The sequence below is a fragment of the Hyperolius riggenbachi genome, chromosome 3 (genome assembly GCF_040937935.1).
Source record: "Hyperolius riggenbachi isolate aHypRig1 chromosome 3, aHypRig1.pri, whole genome shotgun sequence".
Lineage (NCBI taxonomy): Eukaryota > Metazoa > Chordata > Amphibia > Anura > Hyperoliidae > Hyperolius > Hyperolius riggenbachi.
This window is the reverse complement of record NC_090648.1, coordinates 5,274,814-5,298,803: the sequence shown is the minus strand read 5'-3', so window position 1 is coordinate 5,298,803 and position 23,990 is coordinate 5,274,814. Positions and strand designations below refer to the sequence as shown.

The window sequence follows — 23,990 nt, the reverse complement described above, 5'->3', positions numbered from 1 at the left end:
CCTCACCATGCCTGCTGAGATAACTCTGGTGTGTCTGTGTGCTCCTCACTATGTCTGCTGAGATATCTCTGGTGTGTCTGTGTGCTCCTCACCATGTCTGCTGAGATATCTCTGGTGTGACTGTGTGCTCCTCACCATGTCTGCTGAGATATCTCTGGTGTGCCTGTGTGCTCCTCACCATGCCTGCTGAGATATCTCTGGTGTGACTGTGTGCTCCTCACCATGTCTGCTGAGATTATATCTCTGGTGTGTCTGTGTGCTCCTCACCATGTCTGCTGATATATCTCTGGTGTGTCTGTGTGCTCCTCACCATGCCTGCTGAGATATCTCTGGTGTGGCTGTGTGCTCCTCACCATGTCTGCTGAGATCTCTCTAGTGTGGCTGTGTGCTCCTCACCATGTCTGCTGAGATATCTCTGGTGTGTCTTGTGTGCTCCTCACCATGTCTGCTGAGATCTCTCTGGTGTGTGTGCTCCTCACCATGTCTGCTGAGATATCTCTGGTGTAGCTGTGTGCTCCTCACGATGTCTGCTGAGATTATATCTCTGGTGTGGCTGTGTGCTCCCCACCATGTATACCGAGATCTCTCTGGTGTGTCTGTGTGCTCCCCACCATGCCTGCTGAGACCTCTCTGGTGTGCCTGTGTGCTCCTCACCATGTCTGATGAGATATCTCTGGTGTGGCTGTGTGCTCCTCACCATGCCTGCTGAGATCTCTCTGGTGTGGCTGTGTGCTCCTCACCATGCCTGCTGAGATCTCTCTGGTGTGTGTGCTCCTCACCATGTCTGCTGAGATATCTCTGGTGTGGCTGTGTGCTCCTCACCATGTCTGCTGAGATATCTCTGGTGTGACTGTGTGCTCCTCACCATGTCTGCTGAGATGTCTCTGGTGTAGCTGTGTGCTCCTCACCATGCCTGCTGAGATATCTCTGGTGTGGCTGTGTGCTCCTCGCCATGTCTGCTGAGATTATATCTCTGGTGTGGCTGTGTGCTCCACACCATGTATACCAAGATATCTCTGGTGTGGCTGTGTGCTCCTCACCATGCCTGCTAGAGATCTCTCTGGTGTGTGCGCTCCTCACCATGTCTGCTGAGATATCTCTGGTGTGGCTGTGTGCTCCTCACCATGTCTGCTGAGATATCTCTGGTGTGGCTGTGTGCTCCTTACCATGCCTGCTGAGATATCTCTGGTGTGGCTGTGTGCTCCTCGCCATGTCTGCTGAGATATCTCTGGTATGGCTGTGTGCTCCTCACCATGCCTGCTGAGATGTCTCTGGTGTGTGTGCTCCTCACCATGGCTGCTGAGATGTCTCTGGTGTGGCTGTGTGCTCCTCACCATGTCTGCCGATATATCTCTGGTGTGGCTGTGTGCTCCACACCATGTCTGCTGAGATCTCTCTGGTGTGGCTGCGTGCTCCTCACCATGTCTACTGAGATATACCTGATTTGGCTGTGTGCTCCTCACCATGTCTGCTGAGATATCTCTGGTGTGACTGTGTGCTCCTCACTATGTCTGCTGAGATATCTCTGGTATGTGTGCTCCTCACCATGCCTGCTGAGATGTCTCTGGTGTGTGTGCTCCTCACCATGTCTGCCGAGATATGTCTGGTGTGGCTGTCTGCTCCCCACCATGTCTGCTGAGATATCTCTGGTGTGTGTGCTCCTCACCATGTCTGCTGAGATATCTCTGGGAGTCCAACAGTATACTATATACACTCACTGCCATTTCCTACCAAAGTCCACAGTACAGGTGAAACTTGGAAAATTAGAATCTCGTGCAAGAATCCGTTTATTTCAGTAATTCAACTTAAAAGGTGAAACTAATATATGAAATAGGAACCCTTTGCAAGTGTTTGGGAGGAATTAGCTGATTAGAGTCTGATTTTGGGCCAAGAGTATTGAACATTTTTACAATAGTCTAATGGGCTGAGATTGTGATTTGGGGGTTTCCATAAGCTGTAAGCCATAATCATCAACATTATAACAAATACAGGCTTGAAATATCTCGCTTTGCGTGTAATGAGTCTATTTCATATACTGAAAAAAATGGAGTTTTGCACAATATTAACATTTTTCGAGTTCTACCTGTATAGCCCAGTAGAGGGCGCCACCTACCAGGGATGGTCAGATATGCCCAGTGGCGTAGCTAAGGAACTGTGGCCCCCGATGCAAGTTTTACAATGCCCTCTCCCCCCCCAAGCACACTATGTATAACAATTGATACGGTGCACCAAAACCTGCCAATGGCAACTACAGTGTCAGAGATGCAAGAAGGGGATGGGGAACAGCTTGTTAATGATTACCACTATTCAAAGTATCTATAGAAGTGATTATTATGAGCACAGGACCAATAGAGAGCTAATACTGTAGTTGAGGGAGGGCCCTTCGGGGCTTCTCAGGCGCAAGGGCCCCAATGCGGTTGCAACCTGTGCAACCCCTATTGCTACGCCCTTGGATATGCCTATTTTTATTTCTACAGAAATTGATATTACTGCAAATGGCAATTATCGATTCTGTGTATTTCCATGGAAATCAGGATTTACAATTACCAATTTCCCCGGAGAGGGCCTTTTTGTAATTTTTGTAATTTAAAAAAAATGTTTTTGTGGAATATGCAGTTTTTGGGGGGTGTCCACTATTATGCGAACACCCTTCATACATTACCAAATATCTGATTGGCCAAATACTTTAGAAGCACTGGACCAATCCCAGGCTGCCGGATTTTTCTGAAGAATTCCTAAGACCCCCCCCCCCCCCCCCCCCTTCCTGTGGTGCCAAGCCCTAAGACCCAAACATAATTTCCTGACCCACCCTAACACCAGTTTTTTTTTTATCTCTAGGTTAACAATAACTGCCGCTTCTCCCTCTCCAGACCTACGCTGGCATCAAAATCCTTGCAGAAGGCCAACACTTAAACTAGAGAAACCTTTCCATGCCTGCACTAATACCAAAGTGTCCTTTCCAGGCATATATTCTGCAGCTCTACACTAGCATCAGAGCTTCCTCTCCTGGCCTGCAATGACATCAGGATGTCCTCTTCAGTTCTGCTGACAATATATTTTTCCAAGCCTGTGTTCACACTAGTGTCCCCTTCGTGCTTCCCTTCCCAGCACAACTCTCTCTCCAGACATACAGCCACACCCTAACACCCTCTCTAGGTGACACGCATACTCACAATGAACAGGGTGCAGGCCAACAGCATGGCCTTCATGTTGGCACTGAGGTCTAGTGGGAAACTCATAATGTAATTGTCTTTAATGCTGAACATCTCTTTTTTTAGTCCTCGCCACACACGAGTTATGACCCCGACTTGTGTTGTTTTGTCCACAGACAGCACCTGTTGGAAGAGTAGGAGACCACATAATGGATAAGCATTACATTTTATGGTTGGATCCTGATTTCATTGCCAGGAGGTACTGCATACCCTGATATATTGGCCCCTGAGTACTCTGATGTACTAGACACTGAGTACTCCAATATATTGGACACTGAGTATTCTGATGTATTGAACACTCCCTTAAAGAAACTCTGAAGTCTTTCAAAATACAGGTTTTTATTTTAAAAGTCTCTTTAACATCAATGCCCTAACTGAAACGCTGCATCCCCGCGGCTGCACACTTACTACATCACCCCAAACTCTCCAGCAAAATTCACGACTTTTTTGGTCGTGGACTTTGCTGCCCTGAGGAGGCAGAGCTTTGGGCTGTAGCTCCGCCTCCATGTGCGTCAATCCGCACGTGTCTCCGCCTCTCCCCCGCCCCTCTCAGTGAAAGAAGACTGAGAGGGGCGGGTGGAGATGGTGATCCGCGCTGATGGGTGCGTTGAGAGGCAGAGCTGAGGCCGAAAGCTCTGCCTCTTCATGGAAACGCTCCCCGCAATGTGCCTCGGGGAGTTTGGGGTGATTTAGATGGTGTTCAGCCGCGGGGATGCGGCGTTTCAGTTAGGGCATTGATATTAACATATTTTAGTTCCAGGACGTAGAAACTACGTCCAGGAACCATGCGCGCTCCCGCGGCTGATCGCGCACGTGCACGCGTGCTCCCGGCCGCGGCTCGTTAGCCAGGCAATCAGTGAATCGGGCTATGGTGTCCGATCACTGATTCCTCTCCCCCGCTGAAAAAGTGTCAGCTTCTCTCGGAAGCTGCGCTTTTTCTGGCTGTTGCGTCCCCCATGCGTCTCTCTAAGCGTATGTTACGCTTAGAGTGACGTCATGTAAACAAACTCATGGCCGCCATCTTGTGGCCAAAAAGTAAAACTACAACTAAAAGTAAAAAAACTAAAACTAAAACACACATTTACATTATAAATCTATTGTTTACATCCCACCCTCCCAAAACTACCCAAATAAAATGTTTAATATAAAAAAAACAACAACATTACAATAAAAAAACAAACAAACATGTAAATATTTACCTAAGGGTCTAAACTTTTTAAATATCAATGTAAAGATGAAATATTTCTATTTTTTTTTATTTTAAACTTGTAAATAGTGATAGATGCAAAACGGAAAAAATGCACCTTTATTTCCAAATAAAATATTGTCGCCATACATTGTGATAGGGACATAATTTTAACGGTTTCATAACCGGGACATACGAGCAAATACAATACATGAGTTTTAATTATGGAGGCATGTATTATTTTAAAACTATAATGGCCGAAAACTGAGAAATAATGAATTTTTTCCATTTTATTCTTCCTGTTAAATTGCATTTACAGTAAAGTGGCTCTTAGCAAAATTTACCACCCAAAGAAATCCTAATTGGTGGCAGAAAAAACAAGATATAGATCAGTTAATTGTGATAAGTAGTGATAAAGTTATAGGCTAATGAATGGGAGGTGAACATTTCTCAAGTGAAAACGACGGAACGCGAATGGGTTAAAGAGATTTTTTAAAGTAAACCCTGTATTTTTAGAGACTTTAGTCTCTCTTTCATTCCAGACCTTTCTCAGCTACCAAACTGGGTCCTTGAGAAGCGCACAATTTAGTTCTTATTGAGGAAGGCAATACATGGAAGAACACTTTCCACCACGCTGAGTTACCAAAAATCCGTTCAGGTTATGTAAAGCCACACCAAAACTTCAACAGTAAGGGTAATTATATCTGACAGGATTAGTGATCAGCCGAAATGTTGCATTTGCATAACTTCTCATTGTCATTTGAAATTATGACACAAAAATTCTAATTTGTAATTTTTGGAAAATGTTTAATTAACCATTTAAGCCTTTTGGACGTTGATGTTATGTCCAAAAGGCTGCTGCTGCGCGCTCCTGCCTGCGATCGCGCGCATGCTCTGCACTCTCTCTCGTTAGTCTAGAGATCAATGGATGGGAACATAGTTCCCATTCATTGATCTAAGTCCCCGGTAGAAAGACCGACAGCTTCTTATGAGAAGCTGCAGTCTTTCTGAACAAAAAAATAAATAAATAAATAAATAAATCACATCCTCCTTATACTTCCTGTAAGGAAGAGTGCTCGCTTACAGGATGAAATTTAAATAAAAATGACTGTGGCCATCTTGTGGCCAAATAGTAAAACTACATGTACATACATTTTTTTTTCACACAAACCACAATAAATTACATTTAAAATTAACTGTTTACCCCCCACACCCCAAAAATACCCAAATACATTTTGTAACAAAAAAAATAAAAAACATACAATTAAAAAACAAAACAAAAACATAAATAGTTACCTAAGTGTCTGAACTTTTTTAAAATGCATGTCAAGGGGGAATAGTACTAATAATTTTTTTTAATTATAAGCTTGTAAATAGTGATGGATGCAAAACTGAAAAAATGCACCTTTATTTCCGAATAAAATATTGGTGCCATACATTGTGATAGGGACATAATTTAATGGTGTAATAACCAGAACAAATGGGCAAAGTTTTTTGGTAGCAAAACATTATGGTAGCATGTATTAATTTAAAGCTATAGTGGCCGGAAACTGAGAAATAATGATTTTTTTCCCTTTTTTTTTCTTAATATTCCTGTTAAAATGCATTTAGAAAAAATAATTCTTAGCAAAATATACCACCCAAAGAAAGCCTAATTAGTGGCGGGAAAAAACAAGATATAGATCAATTAATTGTGATGATTAGTGATAAAGTTATTGGCAAATGAATGGGAGGTGAAAATTGCTCGGATGCTTAAAGGGACACTTAAGTCAAACAAAAAAAAATGAGTTTTACTCACCTAGGGCTTCCAATAGCCCCCTGCAGCTGTCCGGTGCCCTCGCCGTCTCCCTCCGATCCTCCTGGCCCCGCCGGCAGCCACTTCCTGTTTCGGTGACAGGAGCTGACAGGCTGGGGACGCGAGTGATTCTTCGCGTTCCCAGACACATTAGTACCCTCTATGCTGCTATATGGTATATGATATATGCTATAGCAGCATAGATGGCACTATTGTGGCCAGGAACGCGAAGAATCACTCGCGTCCCCAGCCTGTCAGCTCCTGTCACCGAAACAGGAAGTGGCTGCCGACGGAGCCAGGAGGATCGGAGGGAGATGGCGAGGGCACCGGGCAGCTGCAGGGGGCTATTGGAAGCCCCAGGTGAGTAAAACTCATTTGTTTGACTTAAGTGTCCCTTTAAGGCGAAAAATGACTGAAGGTGAAGTGGTTAATTTAGTCATAATTTGTAATTTTGTGTCAAATCGTTATTTCATGTTTAATTTTGTGTTATTCATAATTTAGTGTTTTAAGCAAAAAATGATGTGAAACAACAATCAATAATTTTGGCACAAAAATATTTGGAATTACGAAAGTTATCGTAATTAGGAAAATCTTGTAGGCACCATAATGCATTCTTTTGTGGAATTTTTCATTGTTATGATTTTTAAGTTATGATCATAATAACTAAAATTTCACAAAATTTCACAAAATCGTAATAAGCACATTACTGTCATCACTAGCAAGGTTATATAGGCATCTTTATGATCAGGTTTATGGAAGACATGCACATTTTCGTGGCTTCTCTAACTGAGCATAGAGTCCATGTCAAGAAACTTCTAAAGTCCCTGAGAGTCCATGGTCTCTCTCTATGCAAATCTAGCCAAATGTGAATTTGAAAAGTTCAACATCCATTTCTTAGGCATACAGTCAGGACTCTCTGTCACTGCAGCGATCAGCTAGCAGTGAATCTGATCCAATTTGCATATGCATGGGAGTGTTCCACCCAGAGGCGTATCTAGAGGGGTGCAAGCATGGCTTGTGTCATGGGCGCCACAACACCATGGGCGCCCATGGCTGCCTCTTCCTCCCACATGCTCCAACACCATACTGATAAATGCAGCTCGTAACTTATACTTGGGGGGCTAACTCTAGCAACCTATACTGGAGGGGCTACCTACAAAGGGGGAGCACTCGTCTAATTACTTATGCTGGGAGGGCAACCTAAACTTGTTGAGTACCTATACAGGAAGGGCTACATCTGGCTATCTATCCTAGGGGGTGACCTTTGGCTATCTGGCTACTTATACTGGGTGGCTAACTCTGGTGACCTGCACTGCTGGCTACCTTTGATTACCATTCTGGGGGTCTAATTTTCACTACGTATACTGGGGGTACCTCTGGCTATCAATACTGGAGAGACACCTTCAGTATGTATATGGGGCACAATTGGATTTGGTGCGCAAATGGATATGGGGTGCAATTTAAGTTTTTGCCATAGGCGCTATATTACGCAGATACGCCCCTGGTTCCACCTCCTGCAGGCTAATTGCTCCATTAGTGGAAGCATTTAGGATCCTGAGTTCCCAGCAGGCTTTGCTGTTGCATTGAGTTGTCTAGCCTAGCTTTAGTGCAGCTGGACCTCAGTTTCCCTAATCGCTGACTCATGTATCTAGTGTTCATGTCCTCAGTTCCTGTATCCCAGTTCCTGTTCTGAGTACTTGGATTCCAAGCCTGTGTTCCTGTTCATGTCCTGAGTTCTTGGAGTCCATGCCTGGATGCTTGTTCCTGCTCTGAGTATCTGGACTTCCCGCCTGTATACCTGTTCATGTCCTGAGTATCTGAATTCCTTGCCTGTATGCATGTTCCTGGTTAAATCTGTATACCTGCTCCTGCATAAACCTGCATTTCTGTTCCTGGTGCAACCTGTATACCTGTTCCTGGATTACCTGCATCTTTGTTCCTGGTTCAACCTGCATATCTGTTCCTGGGAAACCTGCATCTCTGTTCCTGGGAAACCTGCACCTCTGTTCCTGGATTACCTGCATGTTGTTCCTGGTTCAACCTGCATATCTGTTCCTGGGAAACCTGCATCTCTGTTCCTGGGAAACCTGCACCTCTGTTCCTGGACTTGTATCCATTTGCTAGTCTCTGGGTAATATTCCTGCATATGGATCCTGAACTCGTGTTGCATACCTGTTCTCGCATTATGTTTTGGAAACCCTGCTTTGAACATTTCATTAACCTTTCACTGTAAATAAACATCACTTGCATCAAATCCTGGGCGTCTACATATATTTGGGACTCGGGAGATACCACTGCACAAAGCATGGCTGAACCTGACACATACATATCTCGCCCGAGGGAATCCCCATGGATCCACAGAATACCTCTGCAATCCTTAATTAGTCACCTCCTACTGATGAAAAAAAAGGTCCAAACATTTATTGACTTTGCCAATTTCTACAAATAGTTTATTCTATGTAATACTTACCTTTCCACAGTCTTGCACTGGTGGCCCAGTCTGTACGTGTGTACATTGCAGACTGTGGTATAATGACAATGGCTGAGAACATCACAACCTGATGGCCCCTATTCAGCAAAGACCATTGATCCATGTGGGATACTCTGGCAATGGCGTAAATAAAACAAGTATCAAATCATCATGATTATCGAGAAGGAGGGGAAATTTGGAAACCCGGTGCATACGATTATCGACAATATTTATCAGGTGCAGAAAATGTTCCCTCCTTGTTGATAATTACTATGGGCCCTAATGGTGGCCCCCAGACTTCCACCACTAGCGGTTGCCCAAATGTTCTGCTTCCCTGCCCGAGACCCATCATCACTTAGACCCCGGGTGTTTGAATATCCCCACACACCAGTGGGTAAGTTAGTGTTCAGCCTAGCAGGATACCGCCATTAACATCCTGAATCATCATCAGTCAAGTGTGCAAATTGCCTCTTTATCTAGAGTGACCAGACGTCCCGGATTGCCCGGGACACGTACCGGATTCGGGGTTCGCTGTCCCAGGCTTAATGAGGTCCCGGGGAACGTCCCGCTTTCAGCAGCGGGACGTCCCGGCCTCGGGACTCTGGCCACTCTCTCCTCAATGAACTGGCAGCGGCGTCTATAGACGCCGTGCCAGTTCATTGCCTGCAGCCCCGCTCCAGCCTCCTCTTCCGGTGTCTGTTCCGACACCGGCAGAGCAGGGCTACGGCAAGATGGCTGCCGAAGCCCTGTACTGGAGACCTATTTGTGTCTCCAGTACAGGGCTTCGGGCGCCATCTTGCCATAGCCCTGTCAGCGCGGGAGACTGCAGGAGAAGTAAGACGGTCCCAGGAGCAGCGCGCTAGAGGCCGGAGACTTCTGCCAGGTGAAATGTTTGCCCGCATTGTTTCTTTTACAGGTGAAATGTTTGCCCGCATTGTTTCTTTTCCGGTGAAATGTTTGCCCGCATTGTTTCTTTTCCGGTGAAATGTTTGCCCGCATTGTTTCTTTTCCGGTGAAATGTTTGCCCGCAGTGCGTTTCTTTTCTGGTGAAATGTTTGCCCGCATTGCGTTTCTTTTCTGGTGAAATGTTTGCCCGCATTGCGTTTCTTTTCTGGTGAAATGTTTGCCCGCATTGCGTTTCTTTTCTGGTGAAATGTTTGCCCGCATTGCGTTTCTTTTGTACTGACATGTTGCCCGCATTGCGTTTATTTTGTACTGACATGTTGCTCGCATTGCGTTTATTTTGTACTGACATGTTTGCCCGCATTGCGTTTATTTTGTACTGACATGTTTGCCCGCATTGCATTTACTTTGTACTGACATGTTTGCCCGCATTGCATTTATTTTATACTGACATGTTGCCCGCATTGCGGTTATTTTGTGCTGACATGTTGCCTATTGCGTTTATTTTCTGGTGTCCGGAGTAACCGTTACTGCATTTATTATTTAATGGTCATAGATGGCTATGTTTGCTGCATTGTGGTTACGGTATACTATTAGCATCACACAGTTTCTGCACACCCATGATGCAAAGTCTCGTTTGTCCACATCATGGCGTAAACACTGCTTTCTTATGCCTCGCTGTTACATCATTACGTTAGCTCCGCCCATACAATGTCATGGCCACACCCATTTTTCACCGCGGCGCGCTGCGCGCGTCGCAGCCCCCCCCTCAGTCTTTGGCGCTGCACGCTCCTCAGTCCTCCCCACTTTTCGCCGCCCCTCCCCCACGCCCCCCTCCCCGTCCCAGGTTGGACCCACAAAAATCTGGTCACTCTACTTTATCTTACAAGCAGTGACACATTAATTTCCCATAATAGACTGACCTGGTAATGAGAATCAGACATGAACCCTTCTCCCCATCCTGGACCTTTCACTTTCAGACAAATAAGTCCAGATGGATCCAAAATGTCAAAACTTGCAGCAAAGCTGGTCAGGTTCCTATCTATGTAGCCAAGGAGTTCACCAGAGGAACCAGAGACCTGCAACTAGAATAAACAAATTATATCAAGAGATATTTCTACTAAATTAGATCACATCTTTCATCAATGTGTGAGAGACTTTGCGGTGGTCCCATCCAGGGGCGTAGCTTGGGGTGGGTGGGGTAGGACACGTGCCCCCAGGCGCTGGGTCCCTAGGGCCCTGCCGTGACCTGTTTTTTTAAATTATTATTTATTTATCCCCTCCCCCCAGCGGGAGCGTAGAGAAGAGGGAGAGCAGTGGGCACAGCGGGGAAGGGGGGGGGGGAGTCTCCCCCACTTCTCTCACTTTAGGGCTCACCCTCTCTCTTGCTCCCCCTGCAGATATGAGCGGCGGGCGGGCGGCAGAACACTTACTCCATTCATGCAGAGAAGACAGATCTGTGCTCCGCTGATCTGGTCTAGACTAGACCAGATTAGCGGAGCACAAATCTGTCTTCTCTGCACGAATGAAGTAAGTGTTCTGCCGCCCGCCGCTCATATCTGCAGGGGGAGCAAGAGAGAGGGTGAGCCCTAAAGTGAGGGAAGGGGGCGACTTCCTACCCCTTCCCCGCTGTGCCCACCGCTCTCCCTCTTCTCTGCACTCCCGCTGGGGGGGGGGGAGGGCACCTGGCTACATATACTGGGCACATATACCCCTGGCTACTTATACAGGGGACATATACCCCTGGCTACAAACACTGGGCACATATACCTCTGGCTACTTATACAGGTTACAGGTATAAACATGGCTACTTATACTGGGTACATATACCCCTGACTACATATACTGGGCACATATACCCCTGGTTACTTATACAGGGGACATATATACCCCTGGCTACTTATACTGGGGACATATATACACCTGGCTACATAAACTGGGCACATATACCCCTGCCTACTTATACTGGGGACATATATACACCTGGCTACTTATACCTGGCACATATACCCCTGCCTACTTATACAGGGGACATATATACACCTGACTACTTATACTGGGGACATATATACACCTGGCTACTTATACCTGGCACATATACCCCTGCCTACTTATACAGGGGACATATATACACCTGGCTACTTATACTGGGGACATATATACACCTGGCTACTTATACCTGGCACATATACCCCTGCCTACTTATACAGGGGACATATATACACCTGGCTACTTATACTGGGGACATATATACACCTGGCTACTTATACCTGGCACATATACCCCTGCCTACTTATACTGGGGACATATATACACCTGGCTACTTATACCTGGCACATATACCCCTGCCTACTTATACAGGGGACATATATACACCTGACTACTTATACTGGGGACATATATACACCTGGCTACTTATACCTGGCACATATACCCCTGCCTACTTATACTGGGGACATATATACACCTGGCTACCTAAAAACTGGGCACACATATACACCTGGCTACCTATACTGGGGACACATATACACCTGACTACCTATACTGGGGACACTTATAGGCCTGGTTAGCTATACTGGGGGCACCTATTTTGGGGGAACTGCGGCCAGATTAACTGTATTTTTGGGGAACCGCTGCTGCCAGATTAAGTGTATTTTGGGGAACAGCTGCCAGATTATATAAAGCAGAACACAGAGAGCCCAATATAGTGTAGTATGTATTGGAACATGGAAGAATAATGAATCGTAAGTATTATACTTACAAACCTGGGTTACCACTGAGGCAACCACTGTATAGGCAGGTCGGGAGATTAGGCCTATCCCCACTCAGGACTAAGATGTTGCTCTCTGTAGATAGAAGAAAAGAGGGTGTACCACCCTTCCACCAGGGATGGAACACTTGATATAAGGATGTACAGAGGCGCTAAAAGGATAAAATATGCAAAAAAGTTTGAAACGATCAGGTGGCGGTGGTGTACCAGCCACACCAAAACAGACACGATGCTGTCGCTTGAGGTAGTAATAATTTATTCAAATACTCCTAGAAAAACGCCTTTCATGGGCACAATCCCGCTTCATCAGGCAATGAGCAACCGGAGTATCACACAGCTCAGGGTCTGTGGCAGAGGTGCCAAGCTGTTATTGGACCCCGAGCTATGTGTGTGTGATACTCTGGTTGCTTATTGCCTGATGAAGCAGGATTGTGCCCGTAAAAGGCATTGCAATTTTTTCAAGGAGTATTTGAATAAATTATTACTACCTCAAGCGACAGCATCGTGTCTGTTTTGGTGTGGCTGGTCCACCACCGCCTCCTGATCGTTTTAAACTTTTTAGCATATTTTATCCTTTTGGAACTTTCTCCGTGATCAGCGCACAACGTGTGCGCTGACACGGCGGAAATCCTCCACAAGCGTATATTTGCAGGCACCCAGCAAAAGGTGCTACGCACCCGTAGAGGGAAAATTCCTGTCGGCAGATGGCGCTGGGGAGTGCAGAGGAACCAATCCTCTGTACCTCCACAAATGCCAGACAGGAATTGTACGAAGCGCAGAATGCAATCGCAAGAGAGGCGATTGCGAATGAGATGAGCAAAGGGACAGGTTGTATGTGTGTGCGCCAATCCAGTCGCCACCCAGCGACCGCGCACACACACAACAGCAGATATGAAATAGGAACGCAATCGCGAGAGGTGCGATCGCCAGACGTGACACAAGGCAGATCAGAATAGAATACGAGGGTAGCAAAGGCACAGCAAATAATACAATAAGGAGATACGGAAAATAACAAATGCTAGCTAACCGCGAACACCGCACTCATTCGCAACAGTGCACGCGGTTATGCGCGGTCTCCACGTGATAAGCACAATAGAGACAAGCACGCCTAACTAACCATTAACAGACAAACATGAAACAGAGGACGCGAGCGCCTGCTTAACGGTTACCTCACCGAGCTTCCAGCAAGCGTAGCAGACAGACACATGAAAACAGGGACAAGCGAGAGATAGGATCCACAGCACTAGCGAAAAGTGGCTAGCGCGATCCAAGTACAGAGTAGCAGAACAGAAGGATCCCCAGCGCTAGCGAAAAGTGGCTAGCGCGATCCCAGAAGACAGAACAGAAGGATCCCCAGCGCTAGCGAAAAGTAGCTAGTGCGATCCCAGGAGACAGAACAGAAGGATCCCCAGCGCTAGCAAAAAGTAGCTAGTGCGATCCCAGGAGACAGAACAGAAGAGATAGCTGGTAGCAACCGCTGCACCAGCTATACTCCAAGAACAGAGATCAGAACCATTTCCTGTCAACCACCATAGGGACAGGACAATGGCAAACAGGCAAGACAAGACAGAACAGGCAATACAGATAATACAGTCCTAACAGCACTAGGGAAATCTGCCTAGCGCAGATTTAGGAATTACTCTAAGCTGATATTCAAACAGAGAGCAAGGCTGACACCCCACCAGGAGTGTTACATAGGACGAAATCCTTATGAACAGCGAAGCATTGTGGGAAAGACATAGTACTTATAGTACACGCCTCCAATGAATGTGGCCAGGCAATTTGCATGACAACGTATGCAAATTCCTCTGCAAGCACAAGCTGCAAAACTGACAGAAGGTCTTCTTTCCAGAGTCCTGCAGCATGCAAACCTACACAATTGTCAAAAGGCTGGCTGCCTGCACAGGCAGCTGAGCAAATCATCACAGTACCCCCCCCTCCAGGGTCGAATTCCAGACGACCCTCAAAACTGCCATTAGCAACAGACTCAAACTGAAGACTCATGAAGGTCGGGGTAGCCCGACAAGGTCCAATTCCAGAGTCAGTCCACCCGAAACCGACCTCATCGGAAACAGAACCCACCGAAACATGCCCATCAGTACTACCAGTCTCAGTATAACACCCATCAGGACTGTGACTGCCAGAGAAGAAGCCATCGACACCCTCCAGACAATACCCACCACCTTCCAAAGAGCGTCCGAAAATACCAAACCTGCCACAATACCTGTTCGAAGTGTCCCTTACAACACAAAAGCCACCGTTGATCTTATCCAGGGGACCAAGCAAAATTTCTCCCGGAATCTCCCAGAACCTTTTGAAGCTCCACAGAGATCCCAAGAGGGCAGAACAATCACCAGGCTCACATGGAGAATTACCAAGAACCCCCATGGAACCAATGACAATTCCGGATTCAGAATTACGAGGACACCCATCAAGATCAAGACTTTCAGGGACCACTTCTGGGCATGCAAGCAGGCAGGCTAAATCAGAGCATGTCTCCACCGAGGAAGCATCTGAGTACGCTGGGAACCGAGGCACACTTGGGCTTTCTGGGTCACAGAGCACACTGGGGTACACCAGCACAGGAGAAACCTCAGGACATGTCGGGGAACTGCCAACCTCAGAGTCCGGCAGGGGGAAACCAAAACCAGAACTGGGCAGAGAATCATCACGAGCAATGGTCTCAAGCACTGGACTTTCAAAAAAAGACTCGGATTCAAATTCGGAAATTTCTGTGACTGCAATATCATCATTGACTACATATGACTGAAGCTCCACCAGAGCTGAAAAGGTAGCCAGCAAGGCAGCAATGCCTACGGAAGAGGGCAACACCTCAGAAGGACTTGGGGGACAGGAGACATCTCCTACAAGTTCTGCACCCTTTGGGAGGAACTCGGAGACCTCCAGAACATCAAACAAGACCTCAGGAACATCATTGTTCAAGTTTTCTAGGAAGGATTCTGAACTATCCATGTTACAGGGCAAAACTGGAACTTTATTTTGTGGACAGGGCAGATGTCCCAGGAATGGTTCCACCATAACCTGAGACTGGATCTCATCATCATGAGGGGAATGTACAGGTATATTTACTGGAACACACACTGACTCCCTAACTTCATTCTCACTGTACCCAGAATTCTGTGTGGCAGTCAAACTAGCTTGTAACTCCAAAACTGCAGAAAAACAAGTAAAAATAGCAGCAATACCTAGATGAGCCTCTAGGGGCAGGGCAGGAGATATTGTACAAGGCAATGTTGACTCATCCAGAGTACAGGGTGGAGAGTCAAAACTTCCCTCAGAGCAAGAAAGGGACTCACAAATATCAGTGTGATTGGACATCATATTGTTATTCATGGTACAGGGCAGGTTCAGAGAAAGCGTCTCTGAATAAGGCAAAGAGGTTTCAGCATCAGATTCGCAAAACCGAAGCGCTGTCTCACTCTTAGATTCGGCTAACAATGTCGAATCCGAGGAATCAGAACGCAAAACCTGCGAATCAAAATTCACTTTAGGTTGTGAAACTGACGCTTCTATAGCGCAAACCTCCGCGATCTGCGGAGCAGACTGCAAGGCATCTAGGACCGAAACGCTGGAGCAACTGTCCCCAGGCAACGGGCCCTTACAGGTGTGAACAGGGTGAGACAAAGACTCATCTGCAGAAGAAATAGTGACATCAACAGGATAAACTTTATTAGGCATATTAAATTTACTTTTGACGCTGCATAGTCGAGAACTTTTCCCCATAGCAGGGTCACAGACGGAAGATCTCAAAGATCTGTTTCTAAATGACAAAGGATCCCACACATCCTTGAGGAAACCGGCAGACTCATGCCGATCACAATCTGCAGGAACATCCGAGAAACAGGCATCAGATCGCACAGATTCAAACTGCACACTGTCAGGAGAGAATCCTTCAGGATTCGCACAGGAATCAACCACAGCGGCACACTCATTCATTGCAGATTGCACAAAGTCAAGACTCACATGCTTTACCCCAGAAAGGCAGGAACAATCATCCGACAACGATGTCTCTTTATTGGAATCAATTGGTTGGTGTGTGTGCAACTCATCCAAAATCGTTTGCCATACATAGATCACCAGATCCACATCATCCTTGTCACATTCATCGGAATCAATCAGAAGGTACATAGAGTCAAGACAAGCATTCAAGACATCTTCGCTTTTTGCGATGTAAAAATCGCAAAAGGCTTTCCAATCAAAATCGAATTCCTCCAGCAAGGCCCCAACATCCCAGGAAGCAAATGGGGGTTCAAACAGGCCAGTATCCACATTATCTCCATAGGGTTGGAGTTCAGGAACAAGAACAGATTTTTTAACTGCTTTAATGTAGTGTGGGATCCTACCTATAGCAGGATCCACATAAGCTTTGGATTGGGGCAAAAAAGCCGGAGACGGAACAACATCATTACAAACATCAATAGGGAGTGTTTTATTCCGATGCTTGCGTTTTTTAGTTTTTCTCTTTTTCGCCACTTTGCATGTCTGCTGTTTAAAACCTGAAGGGGCAACAGACACATTGAACTGATTGTCATACTGAAAAGTTTTGCATGGAAGGGAAAGATCAGCTGACTTATCAGCAGCTACACACTCAATCAGAGCAGGTGGTAAGCCAGGCAGTTTAAACCAGTGAGAGAATATCACTGCAAGAAACTGATACAGATTATCATTCCAAGAATTGATTTTTAACAGATTATATGCCCAGGTGAACAAATCGTCTTTTAAGAGCACATAGGCAAACAGAAGAGCCGACGTGGACGGATCAGAAATCTAAAAGGTGGGATTCAGACAAAACCTCACACATTAAGAAAGAAATTCCGCCTTGGTCTCTGAATTTAGCCTTTTAAAGCTCTTAAAGACACAGGACCCAAACTCGACAAAATCGTACAAATCAGAAATTCCGTCTACACTGGGGTTTTGGGTTGGGCTGTTCATACTGTAACGTTTGTGGAACTTTCTCCGTGATCAGCGCACAACGTGTGCGCTGACACGGCGGAAATCCTCCACAAGCGTGTTATTTTGCAGGCACCCAGCAAAAGGTGCTACGCACCCGTAGAGGGAAAATTCCTGTCGGCAGATGGCGCTGGGGAGTGCAGAGGAACCAATCCTCTGTACCTCTACAAATGCCAGACAGGAATTGTACGAAGCGCAGAACGCAATCGCAAGAGAGGCGATTGCGAATGAGATGAGCAAAGGGACAGGTTGTATGTGTGTGCGCCAATCCAGTCGCCACCCCCGCGACCGCGCACACACAACAGCAGATACGAAATAGGAACGCAATCGCGAGAGGTGCGATCGCCAGACGTGACACAAGGCAGATCAGAATAGAATACGAGGGTAGCAAAGGCACAGCAAATAATACAATAAGGAGATACGGAAAATAACAAATGCTAGCTAACCGCGAACACCGCACTCATTCGCAACAGTGCACGCGGTTATGCGCGGTCTCCACGTGATAAGCACAATAGAGACAAGCACGCCTAACTAACCATTAACAGACAAACATGAAACAGAGGACGCGAGCGCCTGCTTAACGGTTACCTCACCGAGCTTCCAGCAAGCGTAGCAGACAGACACATGAAAACAGGGACAAGCGAGAGATAGGATCCACAGCACTAGCGAAAAGTGGCTAGCGCGATCCAAGTACAGAGTAGCAGAACAGAAGGATCCCCAGCGCTAGCGAAAAGTGGCTAGCGCGATCCCAGAAGACAGAACAGAAGGATCCCCAGCGCTAGCGAAAAGTAGCTAGTGCGATCCCAGGAGACAGAACAGAAGGATCCCCAGCGCTAGCAAAAAGTAGCTAGTGCGATCCCAGGAGACAGAACAGAAGAGATAGCTGGTAGCAACCGCTGCACCAGCTATACTCCAAGAACAGAGATCAGAACCATTTCCTGTCAACCACCATTGGGGCAGGACAATGGCAACAGGCAAGACAAGACAGAACAGGCAATACAGATAATACAGTCCTAACAGCACCAGGGAAATCTGCCTAGCGCAGATTTAGGAATTACTCTAAGCTGATATTCAAACAGAGAGCAAGGCTGACACCCCACCAGGAGTGTTACATAGGACGAAATCCTTATGAACAGCGAAGCATTGTGGGAAAGACATAGTACTTATAGTACACGCCTCCAATGAATGTGGCCAGGCAATTTGCATGACAACATATGCAAATTCTTCTGCAAGCACAAGCTGCAAAACTGACAGAAGGTCTTCTTTCCAGAGTCCTGCAGCATGCAAACTTACACAATGGTCAAAAGGCTGGCTGCCTGCACAGGCAGCTGAGCAAATCATCACAGCGCCTCTGTACATCCTTATATCAGATTATATGTATGTTGGGGGAACCACTGCTGCCAGATTATGTCTATTTTGGGGGAACCATTGCCAAATTATCTGTATTTTGGAGGAACCTCTGCCAAATTACAAGTATTTTTGGTGAAATGCAGTCAGATTACATGTATTTGGGGGGGGGGGGGGGGGGGGAACACTATGGCAGACCTCAAACTTCCCTGGCAGACCTTTTACACCACTGCTAAGGTCATGTATATTTGTCCCCAACTGATTACCACGCCCACATTCGGTTGCATGGCCACGCCCCCTTTTTCCTTACAGGGCGCATTAATAGTCTTTGTCCCCGGGCGCTGAAAGCCCTAGCTACGCCTCTGGTCCCATCACTCATCTCTCATGGTGGATTTTCTAGACATTAATTTGTGTGCCTTGTATTTCACCAGTCCATGAAGATCGGGTCTTTACCATATCCCTTCTAGTTACCTATGTCTAGTACCTCAACAGTCCTGTAGGTCTAAATTCTATGTGTTGTATCTCTCCAGTTATTAAATTGTCTTATTCCCCAATAGATGTGGTGGTTCTTCTCTTGTATCTCATGAATCTGAGAGGACCATGTTTTAATTTGTATTATTACTAATGTAGGAGTTCTTGCTTAGTATGTCATTCGTACAAACATTGTATCTTATAATGAGCGTCAACAGTTGTAGGCAGAGTATGTAGATCAGTCAATTAGAATTGTTACCTCCTTGGTATTAATGACCATGTCTTGTACACTCCCGAATGACAATGTCTAGTTACTTTCCACTCTCAGATTTGCACATTTTCCATCTCCAGTCTTGGAAGGTCTGTCTGTATCTCACCACACACAGAGGAACATGACTTGTATCTCTACCGCCTTTCAGTATAACTTCTATCTTACTAGTTTTAGATTATTTATCATGTTTTGTATCTGAGCTGCCATGTCACCATCAGTGTAACTCTATGTTTTGTATCTCACTAGACCTAGAATGCTATAAGATACACTTCTTTAGTGTTTTTGAACTTGGTCTTGCATCTCATCTCACCTATAGAACCACATCTACTATCGCTTCAGCACTGTTAGTTAAAGTCTCTTGTCTGAATAGTTTCTGAGGTCACCAGATTGTGTCTTCTTACCTTTGTTTCACAGCTGCAGCACTCAAAGGGCACAAGCAGATGAAGCACATTATAGCCTTGGGTGTTTGTCACTGTTAAGGCCATGCGGGGCCCACAACACTCCCTCCTCTCAGTAGCTCGATATACTAGATGTCCTTCAGGGCCCAGTACATCGTAGGTACAGTAACTCTGAAAGACGCTTGCCCCTGTGGAAACAGACAATCAGTGGAACATTTTTTTCCTCCTCAGTTTGTGTACACAAGTATCCTTCTATAGTATCTCCTAGTGATGGGGTGGGGTTGGGGTTGGCTAAACGAGGGGTATTAATGCTAGCTTAAAAAAAATAGAATTGTAAGGCAGCATTAATATGCCTTGTTTAGTCATCTGAGAGTTCCTTGCGTGAAACCTTTGTTGTGTAGGTGAACACAACATTGCCTGACAGGCATGAGACATTACTTTGAACTGTGAACTAAATACCTGCAGGATCAAACATAAATCATGCCCATGTTCATCAAAGTCAACAAAAAACAACTTACTTGTCTGTTTTATCCGGAGCTCATTGACCTGCAAAGCAAGAGAAAAAGTCAACCAGTATTAACACATGGAGCGGATGAGAGGATGAGAATAACATGGCGAGCTGAACTGTTGCGGAAGGTAGATGTGGGTGAACAACTAATGTATCTATATGATTTTATGGTTGATTTCAAAAGTCCGTCCCAGGAAGGGATAAGGTTGATTGTTTTGTCTGTTTTATGTAGAAGAAGTGAGAAATTGGTTAGTTTGTGAAGCTGGGAAGAGTACGGGTAAGTTTTGTTGCAGATTTGGAGAGGTATGGTTAGAGTTCTAACACTACTATTGGTGGGCAGTGGTGCTCACCCGGATTCCGGATATCCGAACTACCCAGATAATCCAAACTTTTTCCACTATCCGAACTTTGAATAGCAATTCGGATATTTTTTAAAATCCGAATTGACTATCCGAGCAAACTTGGATTTCCCATCTGAAATCCGAAATCTGGGCGGATAGTTAGTTCAGATATCCGAGCAGAAGCCAAATTCACCTTCAATGGAGAGAGAGAAAGAGAGAGAGAGAGAGAGAGAGAGAGAGAGAGACCTCCGAAAGGGATTTTGGGCATTTGTAGAGACTTTTGGAAGCATTTTAAGCCATTTTCAGGTCACTTCCGGGTTTCAATCCGGATATCCGAATCCGGCCGGATACTAAGGTCTGATATCCGATTCAGATCCGGATTAGAAAATTTTAAACTTGGATATCCGACCCGGATCGGATATCTGGGTATCCAGATCCGAATTAGATCCAGATAGTAAAAAGTGGTAGGTGGGGACCCTTTATAAGGCTGAAGTAGGTTCAGCTCAAGCAGCTGGTTATCACAGCTGGAACTGAACTGAGAAAATCAGAAGTTGGTTGGCTTGTAGGGCTAAACTACACAAGTCTAGGAGATAATAGTGCATCCGTCCATGTGGGCTCCCTAGCACCAAGGTTCTCAACATGTGGTATGCATACCCCTGGGGAAAAGTCTGATAGAGTTCAATTGTAAATACTTCTCTGAGGAAAAGAGCTGTACCCCAAGATAGACCACCCTTATCCTTGGGAGGAAGCCATCCTGTTTTCATGGCTTATTATGCTGTTCCAGGTACAGGAATGCTGAGGGTACTGATTCTACTTCCAGGTCAGAGGGGCACTGTGTGTGGTGAATTGGCTGGGGCTCTGGGAAAGCCTTTTACCCAGTGGCGTAGCTAAGGAGCTGTGGGCCCCGGTGCAAGTTTAGCATTGGGGCCCCCAAGCACTCTATACATAACAATTGATACGGCACACCAAAACCAATCAAGGACAACCACAGTGTCAGAGGTGCAGGAAAAGGATGGGAAACTGTGTGTTAATGATCACTACTTTTCAAATCAACTATAGAAATAAATATTATCATCCTGGGACCAATAAAGAGGTAATACTGTGTTTGAGGGGTGGGCTCCTCGGGGCCCCTCTAGCCCAAGGGCCCCGATGCAGTCGCTACCTCTGCACACCCTATTGCTACGCCACTGCTTTTACCACATCACAAACTTAAAATTGACTCCACTATTGCAATTTCAGGAACACCAACAGAGGAAGTCCCAGGAGAGGAATTTCACACCCACACTGCTACTCATCTCTGGTCACCGTCTTCCTCTCACCTGCAGCAGATATTCCAGACCAGGGGGACAGATGGGGAATCCAGCCATAGTCACCTGCAAGACACAACACAGAGGACTTCATTACATTCATCACTTAGAATCTTTTTATTTTGTAGGAGAAGAAGGAAGCTTTATTCAACATTTAGCTGGCCAGGCCCACTTACACTACTGCTAGTGCTAGATTCATATACATTTAGCTCCACCCATGACCAAGCCCATGTTCTGTTGCATGGCTATGCCCATTTGTTTGGCACAGTGCGCTGGATTAGCTGTCACCCCAAAAAATCCTTTGTTCAAGTGGAAAATTGAAGCACCTTCCCTCAGGGCAAAGGGCGGCCTGCATGCATGAGCATGTCACATGTGCAGTGGGACAGCACTGCATGCACATTGCACAGTGAGTTACAAACCACCACCATACAGCCTCACTGTGGCACCCGCTGGCCTCCTGCTCCCCCCTCCCCTCACAAAGCAGCTTCTTCAGTACGTCTGTCTATTGTATGGATTATTCTTCTTCACCAAGGCTGCTCGGTGACTGAGGGTGGAGCGAGAGAATTCCAATGATTGGTAAAGGAACTCATGGGAGGGGCATGTTGAGGAGGTGGAGCGATGTGCTGAAATGATACAACACATGGCAACACACTGCTGTCTTAAGGAGGAAGTCAGGTTGCTGCCGCTGTTGCTGCTAGTGATCATTGGAAGTGACAAATAACTGGTGCCCTGCAAAGCTTTGCCTAAAAACACCCTGTCAAAGAGCATTCTCAATGGTGGATAGTGGGCACCACTAATCTCCCCCCAAATACACCACTGGGGAACAGCAACATGTGCATGGAGATGCAACAGGGGTCTTCAATCAGGGATATTGGCATGGGGTCGTTAATTAAAGGTGAACCTTGGTTTGCAAGCATAATTCATTCCAGAGACATGCTTGTAATCCAAAGCACTCTTATATCAAAGCAAATTTCTCCATGAGAATTAATGGAAAATCAGCTGATTCATTCCACAATCCAAAAACAATTACAGTAAAATAGTATAAGATAAAAATGTAAACAAGACTTTCACTGTAACTAACAGCATCATTGCCGTCTGTTGGCTCGCCCAACCTTTATCTTGTGTGTGGCTTTAACAAAGAACGTATCCAATGACGGTGACTTGTGAGGATTTCATGGAAATGTGACTTTGCACAATCTCTACACTCAGAATAAGTACAATTAAGTACAATCCTACAGCGTCAAAGGGAGAAGAACTATCGGCTCAGTTGTGATGACGTGACGTGACGTTTTTGCTTGTATATGTTACGGCCAGAACCCGTAGTGTGGCCACTTCTAGTTCTGGCCGGCCACTTCGGGTTCTGGCCGGCCAATGTGCGAAGTGGCCGCAGCGCAGCGGCCAATGTTAGAAATGGAATGTTACGCCGTCTCGCTGCGGCCAAATTGATGACAAGTTGCTTACTTTAATGAAGTATAGCCGGCGGCAATGTAATAGATGAAGCCGCCGGCTTTCGCACTGCCTCTCTCCTCTCCCCGATCGCCCCCCCCCCCCCCCACCTCCCATACAATAAGTAGCAGCCGGCGGGGACACACGTGTCCCGAGAGTCGTTCGTCGCGGCAGGGGAATCCTGCCATTCCTGCAGAGCGGGTGCTGGCAGAAGCGATGTCTGCAGCCTCCCCGCTCTGCTGCCCCTGCCGCGACGAACGACTCTCCGGCTGCATGTCCCCGCCGGCTGCTATGTATTGTATGGGAGGCGGGGAGAGGAGGGAGGGGGGGATCGGGGAGAGGCAGTGCGAAAGCCGGCGGCTTCATCTATTACATTGCCGCCGGCTATATTTCATTAAATTATGCAAGTTGTCATCAATTTGGCCGCAGCGAGACGGAGTAAACATTACATTTCTAACATTGGCCGCTGCGCTGCGGCCACTTCGCAAATTGGCCGGCCAGAACCCAAAGTGGCCGGCCAGAACTAGAAGTGGCCACACTACGGGTTCTGGCCGTAACATATATAAAGATGTTGCTTACATATCAAGTCAACGT

The 23,990-nt window shown here is 46.2% G+C and overlaps 1 protein-coding gene across 4 annotated transcripts in view; it reads right to left on the bottom strand.

Moving 5' to 3' along the window:
• LOC137562460 (phospholipid scramblase 3-like) overlaps nt 1–23,990 on the bottom strand; it is a 50,125-nt gene that overhangs the window by 6,473 nt on the left and 19,662 nt on the right. For all 4 annotated transcript variants that reach the window (XM_068273823.1, XM_068273822.1, XM_068273824.1 and 1 more), the window contains exons 2-6: nt 21,963–22,016; nt 20,313–20,340; nt 19,798–19,982; nt 10,490–10,651; nt 3,174–3,335 (exon numbers count right to left, since the gene is read on the bottom strand). In XM_068273823.1, the coding sequence (XP_068129924.1) occupies nt 3,174–3,335; nt 10,490–10,651; nt 19,798–19,982; nt 20,313–20,340; nt 21,963–22,010 (585 nt within the window). In that variant the 5' untranslated portion in view covers nt 22,011–22,016. The remainder of the gene's footprint in view (nt 1–3,173; nt 3,336–10,489; nt 10,652–19,797; nt 19,983–20,312; nt 20,341–21,962; nt 22,017–23,990) is intronic.